The sequence below is a fragment of the Harpia harpyja genome, chromosome Z (assembly GCF_026419915.1).
Source record: "Harpia harpyja isolate bHarHar1 chromosome Z, bHarHar1 primary haplotype, whole genome shotgun sequence".
In the NCBI taxonomy this organism is placed as follows: domain Eukaryota; kingdom Metazoa; phylum Chordata; class Aves; order Accipitriformes; family Accipitridae; genus Harpia; species Harpia harpyja.
The window spans coordinates 38,939,301-38,959,068 of NC_068969.1; the positions used below are offsets into that span (position 1 = coordinate 38,939,301).

Consider the following 19,768-nt stretch of genomic DNA (forward strand, 5'->3'; position numbering starts at 1 on the left):
CATCTGCTTCTGATTTTACCATCAAATGAAACTGAGCACCAGCCATAACTCAAAATAAGGTGCCGAATGACCTGTTTAGTTGGGAACACAGCCCATTTGGTCACTACTATAAATTAATAATAAGGGGTAAGTACAAACAAAACAAAACAAAGCTCTTGATGATTGCAAAGAAATGCATGGGGCCACTAGAAACACCTCGTCTTTGACTGGTTTACTACCTATTTTCTTGTCTACACTTCTTTAGCAAGAGTGATAGATCAGTCAGTTTCAGTAAGCCTTCCAGATCTTAAATAAAACATTCTTTTCACAGCAAAAAGTTATTACCATCTGTATTGTATTCAGTCTCTGTTCAGTGTGTACAAATATCTGGCAGACTCGCCATTTTCTCTGTGCCAATAACAGTCCTTAGAATTAAAAAATGAAGTCTTGTGCAACAAAAAAAGCTGTCGTACAAAATCCTCCTCTAGAAATTGATTACTGTAAGGCAAAATGAAGTCCTATCAGTACAGCCACAAAACCAGCTGAACCTCTAACTTCTGTGTTTTTAATGCTAATATAGAGTTTGTAATACAAAATCAGGGGATGAATAGCATCCAAGACCAAAGACTTCTTCAGCCATTTGACAGCCACAGCAATGACATCATCAAAGGTTCTTTGTTACTGCCTCAATTACATGTTCTGCATCTAATCTGTAAACCTTTGACCTTGGGCCTGATCTCTGTCCTTACTCAGTGTTTTGCTTTTAAAGATTTTGACCATACAGAATTGGCTATTAATATATCTGTCTAAAGGGAAACAAACTGAAATGGTTTAATCTGTCTCACTTTACAAACTAAGCCTTAGATAACATCAGACATGTCCAGGATCCTTGCCAGGAGACGCTTGCCTTAAAAGGTTTAAGTTGGAACCTAGCTTTCAAAATAACATTATCCAAGCATTCATCACAAAAATTACACTGCTCCTTGTATACCTTGTAGGGAATACACTACCTAAGGGCTACAAAGGGAATGTTATTTGTTACAGGTCGGGAAGAACCATCATTGCACCTCAGAAGCAAAACCAGAAAGCCCTCCATTAAAGAGCCATTCAGCTCTGCTATACCAGTAGACCACTTACACCAAGTTTGCTTTAACCCTAGGATTTACATAAAACCTACACACCATAGGATGAGTTCTGAATAGAACAAGACAATTCTTTTTCCCAGAGAATCACTTATTCACTATAAAAGAAATAATTCCCATTTTAATATAACTATATATGATAAAACATAATCAGTATTAAACTTATATTAAAATGAATAAATTATACTTTATTACAAAAAACACTGCATAGATTTGACCTATATATTCAGCAGAATAGTAAACCAGTATGTCTTAATTTCTCACAGGTGGCTTCAGAAGCTGATCTGCATGTCCTTCACAAAGGGAAATGGCAGTGTTAAATCCTTTTGTGAAGCTCACCCTTTGTTTCAAGGTTCCTTTGCTTTCACCCTTCCTGCAGGTAAAAAGTCCAAATCTGGCAGAAAATTTTATGTAAATAAATATTCTAGAAAGAAAAAAAAAAATCAGTACTGGGATCAGCCATAGCTTTTGGTGGAGTTGAGGCATCTTATCACTGAATCCTGAGTAATCCTAAGAAAGCTGGTCATCTCACAAGAGTAATGCAAAGCTAGGGGGTGACAAATACTGTTCCCCTTAATCATGAGACAAATGTTGTTATTCATCTACCTAAAAGAGCTGGCTATACCTCCTCTGCCCCCTCTGTAAAACAGCAAAGGTCTGATTTCACCACCTTTTCTTTTTGTCAGTGAACACTGCTACTTTCACTGCTCCACTCATATAAATCTTATCCCTTCTTTAGGTTTCATTGTCCCTTTCAAGAGATGAACTAAAAGATATTCCACAGTTAGCGGTTTTGGTTTCCAGTTGCTACCTTTCACCACTTTCTTCTGCACTGCTACACAAGCTCTAGAGAATGAGCTGTTACTTATATAGAAGAAATTAACTAACACAAAAGCTTTCCATGAAGCTAGCAGGAACTGCACTCATTCAGGGAAAAGATGTATCTACAGGATTAATCTGGATATTTAAATAGTGCTACAAGTAATAGGCTGTTGAAGATAACAACCAGAAAGAAATCTTAAAAAAAGGAAAAAAAAAAGGTTATTTAAAATACAGTGATTTTGTGCTGGTCTAGTATTGTATTACAATGATCTTCCCTTCAGTTAACTAATGTACTAGGTCTACCAATTATTTTCTCGTGATTAATTTATGCAACGAGTGTGTCATCAAAATCATGTCCTTAATCTATGCATGTATCTTTTCATCTTTCCTATCCTTCTCATCTCCTCTATCTTCAGCCTTCATCTTTTCCTTCCAGTGTCATGCTTTCTGCATGTAGTCATCTTCCACCTGTCATTTATGCTTTTCCAACTTATATGTGTGTTTTGCATAACTGAGAATGAACTTTCCAATCTCTTGTCAATAACAAACTGCAAGAATCCTAATTAATTTTTTTTTTTTTTGCTTAGTCACAACACTTACCTTCCAAGCATCTCTAAGTAACTTGCAGGTATGACCTGACTACATCTCACAACTAAGTCAGACATCCTCACTCAATGGATCAAAGCACACAGGTAAGAAAGCCAGGCATGCTCACGGCCAGGAAACACAGGGACATGTCATCTAAGGAAAGACCGACAAATCTAATATTGTTCAGCCTGGAGAAAAGAAGGCTTGAGGTCCTCTTATCCACGTATAAAAATAATTAATGAGGCAGGGAGTAAAGAAGATGGATCTAGACTCTTCCAATTGATAGCATGAGGCAAGAGGCACAAACTGAAATAGTTGATATTCCACTTAAAGAGAGGAAACAACTTTTTTACTAAAAGCGTGATCAACCATTGAAAGAGGTTTCCCAGAGAGGTTGTGGGATCTCCATCCCTGGAGATATTCAAGACCCAACTGGACACAGTCTTGAGCAACCTGATCTCATGGACCCCACTTTGAGCAGTGGGGTTGGACTAGATGGTCTCCAGAGGTCCCTTCCAACCACAACAATTCAGTGATTCTGTGGTTTTGTGATATAGGAGGAACGTATTTGACTTCCAGTTCTTAGCATTTATTATTAACCTGACCTTCTTCCCTCTTTCTACAGCATGGATTCTGCCTGTAATGCCTGTGTTACATTTTCAACTCTAAGTATTGTTGCGGTTAAGAAGTGCCATTTCGTGCATTTTGTACAGTTTGAAAAATGACTAAACCATTCTTACCTCAGACAGCAAAGCTATGCACTCCAAGTCTAAGACTATCATCTTCACATTCCATAAAGACTGTTTCTTTCCCCCACCATCCAAAAAAAACCCCAACCAAAAACCACCACTGCCTTCGTAATGACAGGAGCTACTACACAGAATTTTGACCTACATGCTTCTTTCACACAAGTGTGCTAGGACTGCTGGATCTGGTGACTTGAAATTGGGTGGCTTGCAGTTTTGAGCTCTGAATTAGAAGCAACAGAATGCACCTAGTTTCCAGGAAACAACTAACATACATATCCTTCATCTTCTATCATTCTGAGGGAGGTCTTCTAAACGGGACATTAAAAGACAAGGCACGTTATGTACATAGCCATTTCCTCAGCTCTTGGTGCTGTACAACCCTTTAACAGCAAGTTTATCAGGACTCTGAAAAGGAGAGGCCTTATATGCTGCTATGCTGTGTGCTATATTAAAAATACCATCTTGCAAACATCTCATTTTGATTTGAAAAATGAAAAATCCTAGTTTGCTTTGTGTGTGAGCAATTTCCATCATTAATATAACTAAGATGTTACTTGATTTCTCTAGTACTGCTCTGGTCTTTTGCTAATAATAAAAAAGGGACTCAAAAACATTTTACTGAATACGTAATTAATCTTCAGGTATTTTCAGACCAAGCATTCACACCACCATTGACTAGTGCATCTCCAAATATTTATTTCTTTTGTGTTTGTTTTAAACATTCATTACTTTAAAAAAGCAGAAAAAAAGCTGAACAGAATAATTAATTCCAAAACGACAAACACAATTCATGACCTGGCCCATCTATTGCCAGCTGTCACTGCTCAATTAACTTCTGAATATCTTTGTTTGCTCCAGGACTGCTAGAATTGAGCAACATGAACACACAGTTATCACTGATAAGAGCCCTCCTGGCCCAACTGGTTGTGGGGGAGTGTTTGGGAGAGAAAGAGGACAGACAATTGGACTCCCTGCTTCACTGTTTATAGTGCATATGCTCTGCAGAGCACCACAGCTCTGAATGCTAAAGCTTTTTACAGGCTGCCTGTCAGATTCAAGGAGGTTCTTCATCTTCCTTCCTGAGGTTACCACAGACACCCTGAACTAGAGGGAACATCATAATTTTAACAGCAGCTTTTGTTTTCAATTGTGTTAACATCATAGAGAATTAAACAGCTCAAAGATTTGAACAGGGTTGTGATCACCTGAAGAGCCTAGCTGTTGCTAAAGGCAATAGTGCTTTTAATTTCTGCACCAAGGACAGTCAGAAAATTCTGAGCACCACAAACATTCCATCTTGCCTTCAAAATCTAATTTTCAAATTCCAGTAACAAGTGGAACTGGAGGACAAAGGCTAAAACCGTGTCACAGAACACGCAAAATACATTACATACAGAATATCAATGCTGAGGTTTGTGTCAGGAAATACTGTGAAATATGATGTATTTTGCTGGAAAGACCTCTTGTAAGTCTAGGAAATGAATTAAAAATAAAACAACTTGTTTCGTCATGACTTTTTCAAAATTTTAATGCCTGGAATTTGTTCCCCACTCTCAGAACAAATCACTCAGTAGCTTTTCTGGTTTGTCTTTGTATCTCTGGAGCAAAGCACATGGTAAGACTGATTTCTCTGTGAAGGTGCTAACTCTAAAGGATGGGGAATCCGAGGGTACTTACTGTCGGACTCCTCCAAGCAAAGGTTCTGAGAAAAGAGGACAAAAAACAGTTTTCTCAGGAAAAGTAATCTCTATTCCTGAAACATTTATGAAAACATCATCCAGATACCATCATGATGAAAGGTTTCATTCACTGTGCTGTTAGTTCTGCTATTGTATCAGTGAGATTTGTGTTAATTTCTGCAGCAGAGTCTCCTGTTTCTCACCTTTCCTCTGCCTCAGTATGTTACACTGGGAAATGGCTAAGGGCTTTGTGGTACTATGCTGTAAATAAAGACTGTGCCTTCTAAGGGAGGCCTGTCTTGGTAGATATGCAACACAGCATATGCTGGCACATCTCTCTCTCTTTGTGTCCCCAAACCTCCTCTCCTCCTTACTTCACTCACACACGTCTGGTTGACAGAACACAGGTCAGGAAGGTCACTCTACACTGTGCAGTGCAGATCCTTCCAGGCAGGAATATCCATCTCAGCTCTCAGAGCTAGAAGTTATGAAAAATGTCAAATGTGCTCTGATCATATGACCTTGTAAGGTTTAGGATTAGACCAGCTTCCTGTAGCCCAGGGAAATGGGCTGAGACAGGTACATGATGGCAAGACAAGGAACAACTACCCAGTAATAGGAGTTTCCTTGCTTGCAGTGCCCAGCTCAGCAATGAGAGACACAGAACACCCTCTTTGTGCCAAAAGGAGCATGTTCTCCTATGGTTGCCCCCTTTTTTCCAGAAAGTTGTAGTTCTTTGCCTTTGACTTTTTATGCTTAGCACATAATGACATCTCAAAAACATCAGCAAGGCTAGAATGCATTAACACTGGTGGAATGGATCAAAATTAAAGGGTCTTTCATACAATTGAAAAGCAGACTTCAGATAACTAATTTCCAAAGCTTCAGTAAACTCCACGCCATTACTAAAATATACTGGCCATTTGCACAGTTCCTTGGGATCTCTCTTAACCACTGTAATAGTTTCTCTGCTTCTGAAAGGCCCCCAATGCACGCATGGCATCTCCTATTCATAGCAGATGGGAAAGTCAGAAAATGTCAGCTCATCACTGTATCATTAAACTATATCCACACATCATCACCAACAGGTACTCTTTACAGGTGGAAGTCATAAATCACTCTATGCAGTTATGCAAGACACCAAACAGTATAGCCATAATGATCATTTCAGCCTTAAAACATCATGAAGGACATTCATAAAACAAAGACAGTCAACTGGAAACTAATAAAACCTGATGCACTTTCCAGGGAACTTCAAGATTTTCATGGAGACTATGATTTAGATTAAATCTAGCATGTCTTCAAAGTACTTCCTTCTGCTGTCTAAACACACAAACATCTTTGAATACTGCTATCAAACTTACAGTAGTGCAACTAGCAATAAACAATATGACATAATGAGCATCTCAAAAATTGAAGAACAAAAGGAGAACTGTAACTTCAAGTTCTTTCATGGGCTGATTTGCCATTCTCAGAGCCACCAAGTTGCATAAGCAAACTACTTGGCCAGGAGTTGTGCAAAAGTGTAAGCACAGATGGTAACTTGGAATGCCTTTGAGGCAGGTTTTAGTAAGCCATAAACTTTGCATGAAAATATTGTAAACCATTCCATCCGATAACAACTCTTTTTATACAACAGTTTGCACTGCTGCTACTTATCCCCAGTACTAGTATGAACATATTGTTGGAATATATTCATAGGTATAAAAACTGGTTTGGGAGGGCACGCAGTCCAAAGTGTTAAAGAGAACTGACAAGAGACTTTTTAAAGCCATGAAAAACAATTCTTTCAAAAGCAATGAAGAACAGAATACTCACTAGTATTTTTTGCCTTTTTTTGATCAGAACTACTTCTATTCTACTGCTTCTAGGGATGAAGCAACTGGAAGGAAGAAGGGATGAAGAAACTGGAGAAGGAAGAACATGGAGAGTAAGGGAGAGGAAGCAGGTGTTTAATTCAGGGTCTAGTGTCAGGCAGTGTATCTATGCATCTGCAGCTTCCTACATACTCAATGGAGAGGGAGACACTGGCATAAAGGGCTTCGAAACACCTAACACAGAACTGCCATACAGAGGCACTGCACATAGGGATGACCCTACCAGTGGCTGCTATGTATCCCCGCCTGGGATACAGACTCCCAGGATGAGGCACTTCAGTCTGTGCCTGAAGCCAGGTTGTCTCTCTTCTGTACCTCACACTGATGAACTCAGTTTGCCTTGTTGACTGACGAGGCAAAAGGGTACGTAGCAGCATCCTTCAGTGCTTCTTGTAAGGCACCTATTTTAGCATTTGAAAAACAAATTACACTTAAGCTAAAGGGAAGATAATTAATGGCTAATCTGCTAAATACCAGACTTCCAAATCACACACTTCTGCTTAGACCAAAATTCAGGACACAATTTTGGGAGCGCAAACAGACAAATTTCCAAAGAAGAGGTTTTCAACAAAAGAAAATCTTAACCCTGCTTAGGCCCTTATATGATGCTAAACAGAGCACTTTTTGCCTGTCCCGGCCAAAAAGCCAGAGAAAAAATGAACTACTTAATAACTTCTTAAGGTAGCCCCATTTTGGTCTAGGCCTAAAGACAACGAACAATGTGCAAATGTGTATCTTGTCTCTGACCCTGCTGTATTAATCTTGGGAGCAAATCCTATGCAAGACTGCAGTATGCAGGACAAGTACTTTTCACAAACGCTACATTGATAAAAAGTGGTGATTCAGAGCTGACGCTAATGATGGCTGACAGGAACTCCACTCTCAATTTGCTCAGTAATTGCTAACTACCAGCTCTGCAATTTCAAAGGTGACCACAGAGGTAAACCAGGTTGACTTCATTTTTTAGCACCGTAATCTTTAATACAGACTCCAAGGCCACATCAGAACTTGAGAGGCCCACTGCTGTCAACTAGTCAGTTAGCTCTAACTGACCTAAGCCACCATCAGATATTTACAGTACAATGGCAGAGAGAGGCTAGAATCTGCTACTCTCTCATTATTAGCTGCTGATTTTGCAGAGGTCATAGGAATAAAAATCCATAAACATATTCTTGATAAACAGACAACATGCATGACTAAATGCTCATCTTCTCAATGGGAGGCTGCTACCTTTTTCAAATAAAACAATTCAAGCCACTTACATGGTAAGTAAAGATTTTCAATTTCCTTTGCTTCAACTATTTTTTTGCTTTAATTTCAAGATGAGATTCTGAATCTGAAAATGCATCAAAATTAAAAGCCAATTATCCTCGTGGGTAACAATGCTGCATCTCATACTTCTGTGCTTTTGACATACAGAAGAAACGAAGCCACCATTACTTATTTAAACAAGCATTAAATAAGCATTAGAACTGTTTATCCTAAACTGATATGTGCTTACATTCTTTTGAGGGCTAGTTTTTTCACATTTGTTAATTGGACAACAGAACACTGGATTTGACATGCTGGTTGGCCATTCACCATGCTCCCTCAAGATCAGGTTAGATACAAAAGCTAGATTTTAAAGACCAGATACTCAGAAAACGTGTCACCTGATTCTGTAGGTGCTGAGACAGACCTTCCACTTACATACACCACTGACTTCAATGGAGTGAAGATGAATTACAAAAGCAAAAAGCCCAGCTTTTTAATGCAACAGTTACTACACTAACACACAGCAACTCCCAAAGCCTCCCTCAGCTACTGCTTTGCCAGGTTGTTTAAAACAACTAACTTGTCTGTTTAAGGCTGGTTGTGTGCTACCTCTGACTTCAGCTCAAGAGCAGTGCACACCTACAACTTCCAAGTCCAGTTTTGAAGGGAAATACTTCCCATTTTACTTCCATTGGAAGACAGAAACAAGCTTGTCTTCTTAAAAGCAGCTATTATTATTTTGTCAAGAGGCTGCCACATGGAGTAGTTTAAATAATTTGTATTTCCATTTTTTAACACACAACAGTAAGTGCAGCTTCAGGACGTTTGAAGTGTCCATCAATAAAGACGGCCTATCAGTGCTGGCACATATGTAACTGTGACTCTTGGGTGCCGAGACAAGAACACACCATTCAACTTCCACCGCTGTACGACAACCCCTTGTTTCTATTTCATGACGCATCTGGCAGCAAATGCACGTCCCTCCCATGAGGTGCAATGGGTGCTGTTAGCAGTGGTTATCTCTCAGGATAAGAAGCTCCAATCCAGGTGCCTACAGCTGAGAAATTCAGCACATCACACTACTGAGCAATTTGGGCTTTAGATGCATTCTGCAATAAGCAGCAGCAACACTTGCTTAAACGTGTACTTTCTTCAGTTCTGCTTCAGTTCTTCCTTGCTGTCACAACAGCTCTGCAGCTTTCCTTAGTGCAACAAGCAATCTGCTTAACATAAACTGCATGTAGTTTGTGCCATCCCACCAACTCACTATGTGAAAAACTGAAGCCAAAGAGTTTTGAACCAGTGAGCTTAGTTTCTTCCCCTTTCTTAGATTGTGTACATGTGCCTTAAAAGAAAGATTGCTGAACACAAGCAGAAGTTAATACCTCTATATAACTGCTATTACAGATATTTTGTTATGCGAAGTATGTTTTATATAACTCAACATCTGTTCTTCCTAAGATGCACAATCTAAACACAGAGCAAGTGTCTCAAGCCACATGTATTAGTGTCCTTTGAGGGACGTTTTGTGGACCTTAAACTGAATTCTGAACTACTTCATGCCTTAACTCTTTCCCTATCTTAAAATTAACTACTGTAGATACCATAGAAGACATATTCATACTCTAAACCATACATGATTTCACTGCATGGAAGATACCATCAAATAAATTTTCATTCTCACCCATGCTACAGCTTTCAGCCATAAGGTTAGAACTGTAGCATCTTGTATCTCAATCAGTAAACTATGCTAACATCTTGGGAAACCAAGACATAAGAGAAAGTATCTGCAACAAAGCTGTTACTCTGACCTCATGAAGCAGACCTTGATATATCTTGTGTTACAGTCAAAGTGGTCTACAGCTGTCATCTAGTATACAGGCATTTTGACTGGTACTCTCTAAAGGTCCAGATTTGGTACCCAGTTTCCTACTGTCCTCTCTCCTCCTGCCTCATATGCTAACAAGTGAATTGAAAACCAGAGACTTCTTATAACCTGCAAATATGAATAGCAGTAGTCAAATAAAAAGGATAAAAAGTTATAGCAGCTGTAAGGCTAGCCTGGAGGCCATCAAACTTTACTAGTGAGCAGGAAGGTGTAAGGAGTATTTCTTACAGATGTTAAAAACTACATTTTGGTGAAAGTAAACTTACCTTTGAAAACATTCTAGTATGTGTGTAGATGAGTTCAACAGTGATAACCTCTAAATAAAAATGACCCTGAAATATTAATAAACCTGACTGTCAGAATCCAAGCTTGAAAAAATTCCCCTCACTGGGGGTTTTTAACTAGCAAGCATGACAAACTCACCATCAAATTCCTGCAATCTGAAGGTAGCCTAAGAAGTTTCTAGTACATGTAGTTGCAATAGATTTCCCTCCTGGAACATAACACAAAATGCTTTGGCTGTTTTTCTTTCCCCAAACCTGCAATTAAGTCCTGACTCTGGAGCTCTGGAAAAAAGACCTTGGCAGCAGAAATGCCCTCTGTGACACCTTGATCACTGAGAAAAGTAACAAAAACACTAGGCTTTTTTTACATCAGCAAATATATCTAACACTTGCTAGCTCAAGTGTGGCATGAAATCCCAGAGTCACGAAACTGAACACTGATGGCAGTTCAGCGTTCCTCATCAGGATGCTGTCTCTTGCCACTGTCGCTTGTGGTAATCCTTCGTATTTCCATGGACGTCATAGAATTTATCCTTAATCTGCTGGGTAAGAATGTCAAAAGTGTGGTCCATGTGGCAAAGGTAAGCATTGACAGCTTTGACAAAACACAGAAACTCTGCAATAAACTGCTCCGTGAAGCACCTTTGGAGAGGATGCAAAACTGCAGTGCCAAGGAGAACTCCCTTATTTTTTGAAAAAAGATGGACTACATGGATGTGCAACAGCTTGTCAAACAGAGTAGCTCTGCTTTTAGGATGATGTTAAACGTAGAGTTTTGCTGCCACAGGTTCTGAGACAGTAACTGCTAACTAAATCTTGCTCCTTTTCCCCGACTTTCCCAGGTCAGCCACTGACTGGCCTGATGACCTTGCAGAATTCATTTATCTCTCTGCCTCCGTAGTTTCCGAAGAACTGTCACAGACTTGAATTAATCACTTTGAGACCTACCAATGAAAAGTGCTGCACGATGACTTAAGTGCTGGGATTATTCTAACAATGCACTTTCCTTCATCTTCTGTTACTACGACACACAACTGATACTATTTCAGGGAGTTTGTCATGTTTTGCAGACACTTTTGGTTTTGGAAAAGAAGCAGAGAATTCTGGTTAGAAGCAGAAGAAATCCCACATTAAAGTGTAAGAAGAAAAAAAGAGACATTTTAGGAAAGTGAAAGAAGAAATAATTATGGTTGTACCAAAAGACAGTTCAAAACAAAGGACAGCAGTGTAACAGTCCAGAGGGAATGGCAATTTTGTTAATACTTAAAATACTTCTCTAGATTTATTCCAATAGTAGTATTTTACACTTAGAACAGTCATTTTCTTAAGAGTCCCTAGAAAGGAGAGTATTCCCTGAAGCTGTAATTTGTCTCACATGAAGAAGACGTACTGAACAAAACCACAGTACAGTATCTTTAACCAAGAGCCAGCAAGCAGCTTGAAATTTAACTTTGTCATTCTATCGCAATTCTCCCTGCCACCACGTGAATATTTTTCTTCCCACATTCTTATGAGACCACAGTGTAAAATGACAGTGATACTGTTGTAGTCATAAGGTTTAGCTGGGCTCATGAAACTAAATTGTAGGTTTCTGAAGGGGATTTTTTTAAATTTCATTTCAAAGGTATGATTACTCAAGACTCCATATCAAGAACACAGACGGTATGTCTTAAGCTTATGTTTTGTTTGTAATGGTTATTTTTAACGCGTATCACTAACTTTTTCACGCAGCACCCCTGGGATGGATCTATATTGAAACCTGACTTCATAGTGGAAGATCTATCACAGGGATGAGTTTTCCTAAAGCAGGTTTTCCATGTGCAACTCTGGGCATCTTAGAAAATGGTCTGCCTTTCTCCTGCCAAATGTGAAGAAGAGAATAATCTTTGCCAATTTCATAGGCTCAGCACGGATGCACCTCTTACAGTCTCACTTATCAACTCAAACGAGAGTGTGTAAGATGTTTCAAAAGAAGCACACCCAATGCTCAGTTACAGGACACTACCAGAAATTAGACATAAAAATAACACAAGACTAGACTTGCTTTGGGAATGTTCCTGCACACAGAAGCCAAATGGGAAGGAGCAGCCCGGTCTAGCCTCATAAAAAAGCTTCCACAGCAGACTGGCTGTCTATGAGGCCATCCAGGGGGAAACCTCCCCAGTATCCTCAAGTGCCAACACATGCCCACCCAGGAGCTGCCTCGACCAAATTTGTGCCATGGGACTGTATAACAACTTAACACCAGAGATGATCGTGTTCCAGTGTCTGGAAACGTTCCTGAACATGATTCTATTTATTGGTATACTATGAACAGCTTAAGGGCACCTTTGTCAGTCATCAGCAATTAAAATAGTCACCTGGCGACAGTATGTAGGTATCTCTGACTGCTGACAGCTATCGGGCACCCAAGTCCCGCTGCCAAGAAACAAGGCAGACGTTTCAGATGCCAGACTTGACTCATATATATCACTTCTGAAATTGGGACATTGGCTCCATGCTCCATCAAGGAGTGACTTTCACACATTTGTTTGCAAGGGCAGCAGGAAACATGGGGGCCGCAGGCACAGACAGCACGGGAAGATGGCGACTAGTTGCCCAGACCAGAGTATGCCGCATCCCACACCACGCCGTTCCAGGTCCCACCATACAGCCCTACACCCCTCGACACCAAACACCCTCGCACAGCAGGCAGAACCACACTCCCACACCACACGCTGCACAGCACGCCGCGCGCCAAGCCATCATGCCTCACCACCCCACCCGCTGCTGCGCCACACGCCTCGCCGCACCTCCCCTCCCTGCCGAGAGCTTGCCACAGCGCACGCACCCCGCGCCTCGCCTCACCGCGCCTCACCGCACCTCACCTCACCGCACCCCCGCGCCCCTCGCCGCACCCCTGCGCCCCTCGCCGCACACCTCACCTCACCGCCACACACATCACCTCACCTCACCGCCACACACCTCGCCTTTCCTCGCCTCGCCCCGCCTCGCCGCCAGACGCCCACGGCAGTCTTCACCGCACCCCTCACGGCGCCGCCACACCCCTCACCACCCACCCTATCGCACCCCTCACCTCCCCTCACGGCCACGCGCCCCAGCCCACCGCGCACCGCGGCGCCGACACCCGCCCTCCCGCCCGCGGCGCCTGGCTCACCGCCGCCTGCTGGAAGGCGCCCTTGGTGTAGGTGCCGCCGCCGCGGTAGGCGATGGCGGGGATCTCGCGTCCCAGCAGGGCGCACTTGTGCTGCTGCGGCCGCCGCCGCGAAATGTAGTCCACGCGTGGCACCACGTTGCTGCGCGAGGAGAAGGTGACGATGGCGACGCGCGTGGCCGCGGGCACCACGGGGAAGTCGGAGAGCAGCTTCTTGACGAAGCGCAGCTCGCTGAGGAAGTTGGCCGGCCCCACGCTCGACGACTCGTCCACCAGGAAGACCAGCTCCAGCCGCCCGCTGCGCGCCCGCAGCCGCCGCACCTGGCGCTTGAAGGCGCGGCCCAGCTTCTCCACTTTGCTCTCCGTCGTGTCGGGCAGCGGCGGCGCCGCCAGGGCGGGCGAGGCGAAGGTGGGGGCGCGGGAGAAGGCGCCCGGCGGGCCGCCCGCCCGGCCCTGCGGCGCCGACAGCGACAACGACAGCCCCCCCCAGCAGCAGAGAGCCACCAGGGGCCACATCGCGGGGCGGCGGGCGCGGGGAGACGCCGGCAGCCGCGGGAGGAGAGCGGCTGGTCGCCCCCTGACGCCCCACCTCCTCTCTCCTCGGAGGGGCGGCCTGCCTCACTCACTCACTGCCTGCCCGCCGGCCCCCGCAGGTATCCGCGCCCTTTAATCCCCCCGCGGGCCTCCCCCGCGGCTGAGGCGCTGCCCCTCGCACGCCCCCCTCCCGGCTGCCCCCCCCCCTCCCCGCCCCGGCCCCTCGCCTTTCGGTAACGACCCCCCCCCGCTCCCGACCCGCCCCTCCGCCGCCCCCCGCCGCCCCGGCCCGCCCCGATGGGTCCCGCATGGCTGGCGGGGGCCAGCCCGGCAGCGGGGCGGGCGGCGGTGACTGGAAACGCGCCGAGCAGAAGGGGCGCGGTGCCGGGCTCCGGAGACTGGGGGAAAGGCGGAAAACCCCCCCAAAAGCGAGGAGCGCCTTTTCCGCTCCGCCACCGCGGGAGCTGGAGCTGCCGCTCGCAGGGACGGAGGGAGGGCTTGCTTGCACCGACACGTGCTGAATTAATCGTGGTTAATTTAGCCCTTCGTTTTGCGGGGAGGATGCGCTTGCGACTGGGTTTGACAGGGCTGTGCTCTGCTCCCGCTCCTGGCTCTGTCACAGTCTCCCTCTCTTGTTCAAGGGGACACTTCATCCGCCTGTGGACTCAGTTTTCCAACTTCGAAGATGTAGCAATACCTTACTGATGTGTGTCTCACTGAAGTGCTGGTGAGGTGTCTGGATATATGGGGTAAGTGTGCACAAGGGTATGTGCATGAAAGGCAGGGACAGCACCTGCGTATGTACACTTACGTGTGCATGTAAATATATATACGCGTGGATGTACTGGCAGCGACAAAAATCTTCCGTGCTTGTTATGAAAAATTCCTGGTAGCCAAGTGTGTGATTACAAGCCATTGCTTGGAAGGGTTCCCGTGCTGTCTTGCTGTCTGTGAATCACTTTGGAAGAGAGAAACACTCCCAAAGAAACCTCCTGGCCAAATTCAGAACCCACTCCCCCTTCAACCAACCTCTGTACAGATTTAATTCTCTAGACTGTTATGAAGCAATAACTTGGGTTCATGTTAGCTGCTAGTTTAGTATTAAACAGTTCTCTAGCTAATCAAGTCCATTTCCAGGAGTAACTGTCTCCAAAAAATTCCCTTGGGATAGATTAGCCACGTAAACCTGTTGATTACAACTCTTTGCCCTTCATTGGTATTTTTCCTTCCTTTATTAATTTTCTAGTCCTCCTCTCTGCTTTAGTTTACTTTTGTTGACTTTTCACAGTGCCATGGAATAGAGAGGTACATTGGTGCATTTGCAAGTCAAACCCCACATTTACATTTAATTGAATTATTTACTCTTTCTTCACTGGGATGTCAGCTGATGGAAAATTGATCCAATACCATCCCTTTGACTTCCCAGCAATACTCAAATTCCACTGACAAGAGACTAAGTGACAGTTTAATTAGGAAAGTGATGCATTTGATATACAGTTCCACATTTTTACATTTATGGAGTAGTCTAAGCGCTTCACAAAAATCTGTTTCTTAGGTATACTTTTGCCACTTAGTGCTTGAAGAGAAGATAGCAATCAGACACTCTTCCAGAGGCACATGTAAAGAGTACTTTTAATACTGAAGGATGTGCCGCTGATGGGCTGGATCAGTTAAGCTGTTTCTGCTCATGTGGCAGTGAAATAGAGGCTGCAGTGTCATGCTTGGGCTACTCAGCTTTTCCTTTGTAGTAACAGGCAACTTTTTCTATTGAAAGGGGTAGCTGAAAGTTGCTATAACCACTGAAATCCTCGGCAAGTTGATTTGTACCATTGGTTTTTGGAGGATTAAAGAAATAGTGCCACAATTGCATTCACTGTGGTCTGAATCACACCACTAGTATACCTTAAAATGCTCTTCATCTACATTGTACTGGGCTAGAGATCAGGTCAGTCTTTGCACAGACCAGAATAAAAGAATGGAAAGGTATAGCCAAGAAAAGAAGGTGGAAATGGAGGAATGCTTGGTTTCTGCAAGGTGCTCCCACCTGAAGTCTGTCATTGCAGTTACAACCTGCTGCTATTGCTCCTGAGTGTTCAGGTCATAACAAGTAATTTTCTCTAGGCCAGTTTACTTTGTTGAAAAGCTGACTGTCAGTTCCCTTGTTTTCCCCATGTTTTTGCAACACCAGCTTTAGATTTATAAATGCTACACATTTTAGGACTCAGAAGCAAAGGAAAGGAGGGTGAATTGGAAACATTTTTAGCAAACGAAGAACAGTTCGTGTCAATGGCCAGTTTTCACATGTGTGTCCTGTATTGCCAGTGTGGGAGACTGCAATCAGGTATGACGAACTGTGAGAACATAGCAGTTAATTTCAATCTTAGCGATCTTATCAGAATTGCAAATGCAAAAAATAACAAGGCAATTATAAATTAGCCCTTGATACGCACACAATTTGTGAAAATACATGTTCTCCTAGGTCACGCAGGCCCTGCAGTTGTGCTGCACAGAAGCTCTCACTGGTTAAACGGAAAGCAGTATTTGTATGTGTAAGGGCAGCAGAGTGAACTCATCAATTCAAGATGTAAATGTATTTGTCACACAGGGAGTTCACAGTAGAAAAGGAGTAAATAGGTGAACAGCTAAGCTCTGACTGTGGATGCAAGACTAAGATCCTAGCATGGTACTGATGTGAAGCAAAATCCAGGAAAATTGAAGTGGTGAAGGGAAATTCCCTTTCAATCCATGGATAATTAGCCAGCAAAAGACTTCAGAAAGAATCAGTGACCTGTAAGTAGTGAGTAACTCTCCTCATATACTCTCCCTTGTGTATAACACAGGTAACTCTCTCTAAAATCATTGGCATTCAACCTAGTTGTGCAGAGAGGAGATGCCAAATAAAGCCTTGCAAGATACTATAAGAAGTTAGCATCAGCATCTGGAATAAACACGATCTAATGGTATGAGGGAAAGAGTGAGGGCATCGAAAGTATTCCAGTGTGTTCCTGATGTGATTTCAGAAAACTATAGAATAATTTCTGGAATAAACTGAAACTTAAAAAGCTTGGATTCAACCTGTGAAATCCTCAGGAAGGTATTTATCCATGGGTTATGCTTGCAAGAGAAGAAGTCATCTTGCAGATGGTGGAGGAGGTCGTGTGTGTGTGTGTGTGTGTGAGCAGCAAGCATTCTGTTCGCTGTATGTTCACTAAGCTTTTCTGAAAGCACCATTTCCAGGGGAAATCTCTGTTGTAATGAAATTGCCTTCTCCAAGCCTGCCTGCCAGCTCTTTACAAATCCTTTCCATGTTGATGCGCTTAAGCCCTCTGGTTTTGATGGTCTTTTCCCTGTTGTATTCATGCATATTATTTGTGCTTTGGTTCATACTGATCTGTAGCAGATGGGGAAGTGGAGAGCAGAAGGAGCTTTTCCCACTTTAAGCATCCCTGAAGGTCAAAATATCTGCCCTGGGCTTCACTACTTGAACAGAAAATGCAGGTTTCATGTGGCTTCTGATGACAATGTGCACAAGAAGCTGGTGCTGGACTATGACTCTGTTCCATTACAAAACAGCAGGTAACAAAACCCACTAGATCTTGTGAATAAACTGCCTTTGTGAAGTGACAGAAGAGGGCTTACTGGTCCTGAAAAGGAAAGCTTAAGAGCAGCACTTCAACTGCTTTTACAATCACATTCCTGTATCTCTTTAATTGTCTTATTAAAATCCACAGACTTCGTGAATTCCAGTAATTCTTTACTGTCTCCCCGCAAGATCATATGGTCATTTAACACCACCCCGCTTACTAAACAAAAGAGAAATCTCTACCCCCAGTTAAAAATCCTTCTGCAAACAAACAGTCTGAGGATTGCTGTCCTTTAGCCAAATAGCTTTTTGGTTGAGTTACTCAATGAAACATGGCCAAGCATCTTTCCAAATATGGAGAAGAAAAGCATTATATTCCTCCCCCTTTGTGTTCCCCCAAATACAGCTGGACAGCATACATCCTTGTACTCAACCCACACAATATTTGTGCCTGCAGAGACAACGCCGCAGTATCACATACCCTACAATTTTTGGAGGAATGCAGGTCATGGTTTTTTTTTTTACAGTAAAGATGTTCTGTTAGTGACTTCGTGCCACAGTGGAAACACAGCCGCAACTGAAACGTTAAGTCTTTTGTAGGAATCTTGCAGCATTCTAAATTTTATCTAAACTAGAGATAAAATGACAGCTTAAGAACAGAAATCAGAACCTGATGTTACTTAAGCTTGTTCTAAGCCTGTCTTTGTGCTCAAGCACACAGCGTCCATCTGGGGAAACCTCACACAATATGGAGCCAGGAGAGCCAGACTTCTTTCTTCCATTTCAGCCATTGGCAGGGTACAGGATTGCTCTGTGCTGTTCACATCCCTTTGCAAATGTCAGGCAGCATTTCAGCCGGGGGTGTTTAAGACTCTGTATGAGGAGAAAAGCTTGCAGAAATAGTATTTACAGAGTGAGAGAAGAAATACTTGCATTCTCAGAAAATGACCTCTGAGATCTGCCACCGGGGAGTCATTAATATGGTATCGGGAGAGAAGTGCCAGTGCCTAGTAGGTGACATCCAAAGTCTTCATGGTTTAAATGAAAGCAGCAGAGTTATTCTTGGAGAGGGGGAGGAAGAGGAGGAAGGGGCTTTGAGAAGTTGCTTCTTCCTCTTTCCTCCTGTACCTTTTGGGAGGAAGGGCAGAGAGAACAGGCCCAGCTCCCAAGTCCTGGAATGCAAGTTCTCTCCTCACCCCTGAGAAACTTCACCTCCCAGTGCTGCCAGTGCCTTACCTGCCTATAGCTTTAGCTGTGTTTTCATTCACTGCCCCTAAACCATAACAAAGACCAGGCAGGACTGCAGTCTTGCTGCCGAGCGGAGTCTGCCCTTTAGAGCTTGCTACTGTAGGATGTGTTGCTGGAACACGCTGCCTCAGCAGTTTCTTACTATTGAATATTTTTTTAGTGGCAGTAGTGAAAGGAGCATGGAGAAGAGATCAGGATGTATTTTACATTTGGCACTGAGGTAGCAAAGCTAGGCAATCAAGATCTTGGTCATAAAAATGGAGTGGGTTTTTTTGGACATTTTAGGCCTCAGCCTTTGTCTTAAACAGAACATGAAGCAGCATGCATGGAGGAAATGAAGAATCTTCTGTAAAAATAAGAGTACTCTCAAAAAATAGAAAACCAAGAGATTAATCTCTTAAATTATCACTTGTTTTTTCATTAAAAAGCTAAGCTAGATACTTTGCAGTCCTTTCAAATAGCAATAATTCACTGGCTTTAATTATTTTAAGATAAATTGTTCAGGGCTAGAAACTTGAAGTTCAGAATTCCCACATAAATTGTTTAAACACATACAAATTGAGGGCAGTCAGTTTTGATTTATACATGCAAATCCCATTGACACCTCTGGGATTTCTGACACAGACTGAAGAGAGTACATGGCCCTAAAATGAGGGCAAAATGTCTGTCCACATGACTTCGGAAAAAAGGTTATTACGTAGGAGGAGAAGAGTCAGTCTGCCAAAATTTTCTTCTTTCAGGCAGAGGTCTGGGTGTTTTAGTCTTCAGCAGAGCAAACAAGCATTTGAATGATCCAAGCTATGGGTTATTAGTTCAAGCTATAAAAAAGAAAAACAAGATTCATATTGCTTTGCAGTATTCAGGCAATGACAAAGTTTAGTCGTAGGAATTTCATCTTCACTTGTGGACAAGCCCAGTGCACACTAAGAATATCATATGGCTAGCTTCCAAAATAAAAAAAAGGTAGGAAAAATCAAAACATCTGCT

The 19,768-nt window shown here is 43.0% G+C and overlaps 1 protein-coding gene across 1 annotated transcript in view; it reads right to left on the minus strand.

The window, feature by feature from the left end:
- SVEP1 (sushi, von Willebrand factor type A, EGF and pentraxin domain containing 1) overlaps window positions 1–14,056 on the minus strand; it is a 128,948-nt gene extending 114,892 nt beyond the window's left edge. The window contains exon 1 of the mRNA XM_052775984.1: window positions 13,420–14,056. Coding sequence (XP_052631944.1) covers window positions 13,420–13,932 — 513 coding nt within the window. The 5' untranslated portion in view covers window positions 13,933–14,056. The remainder of the gene's footprint in view (window positions 1–13,419) is intronic.
- Between the last annotated feature and the right edge of the window lie 5,712 nt (window positions 14,057–19,768).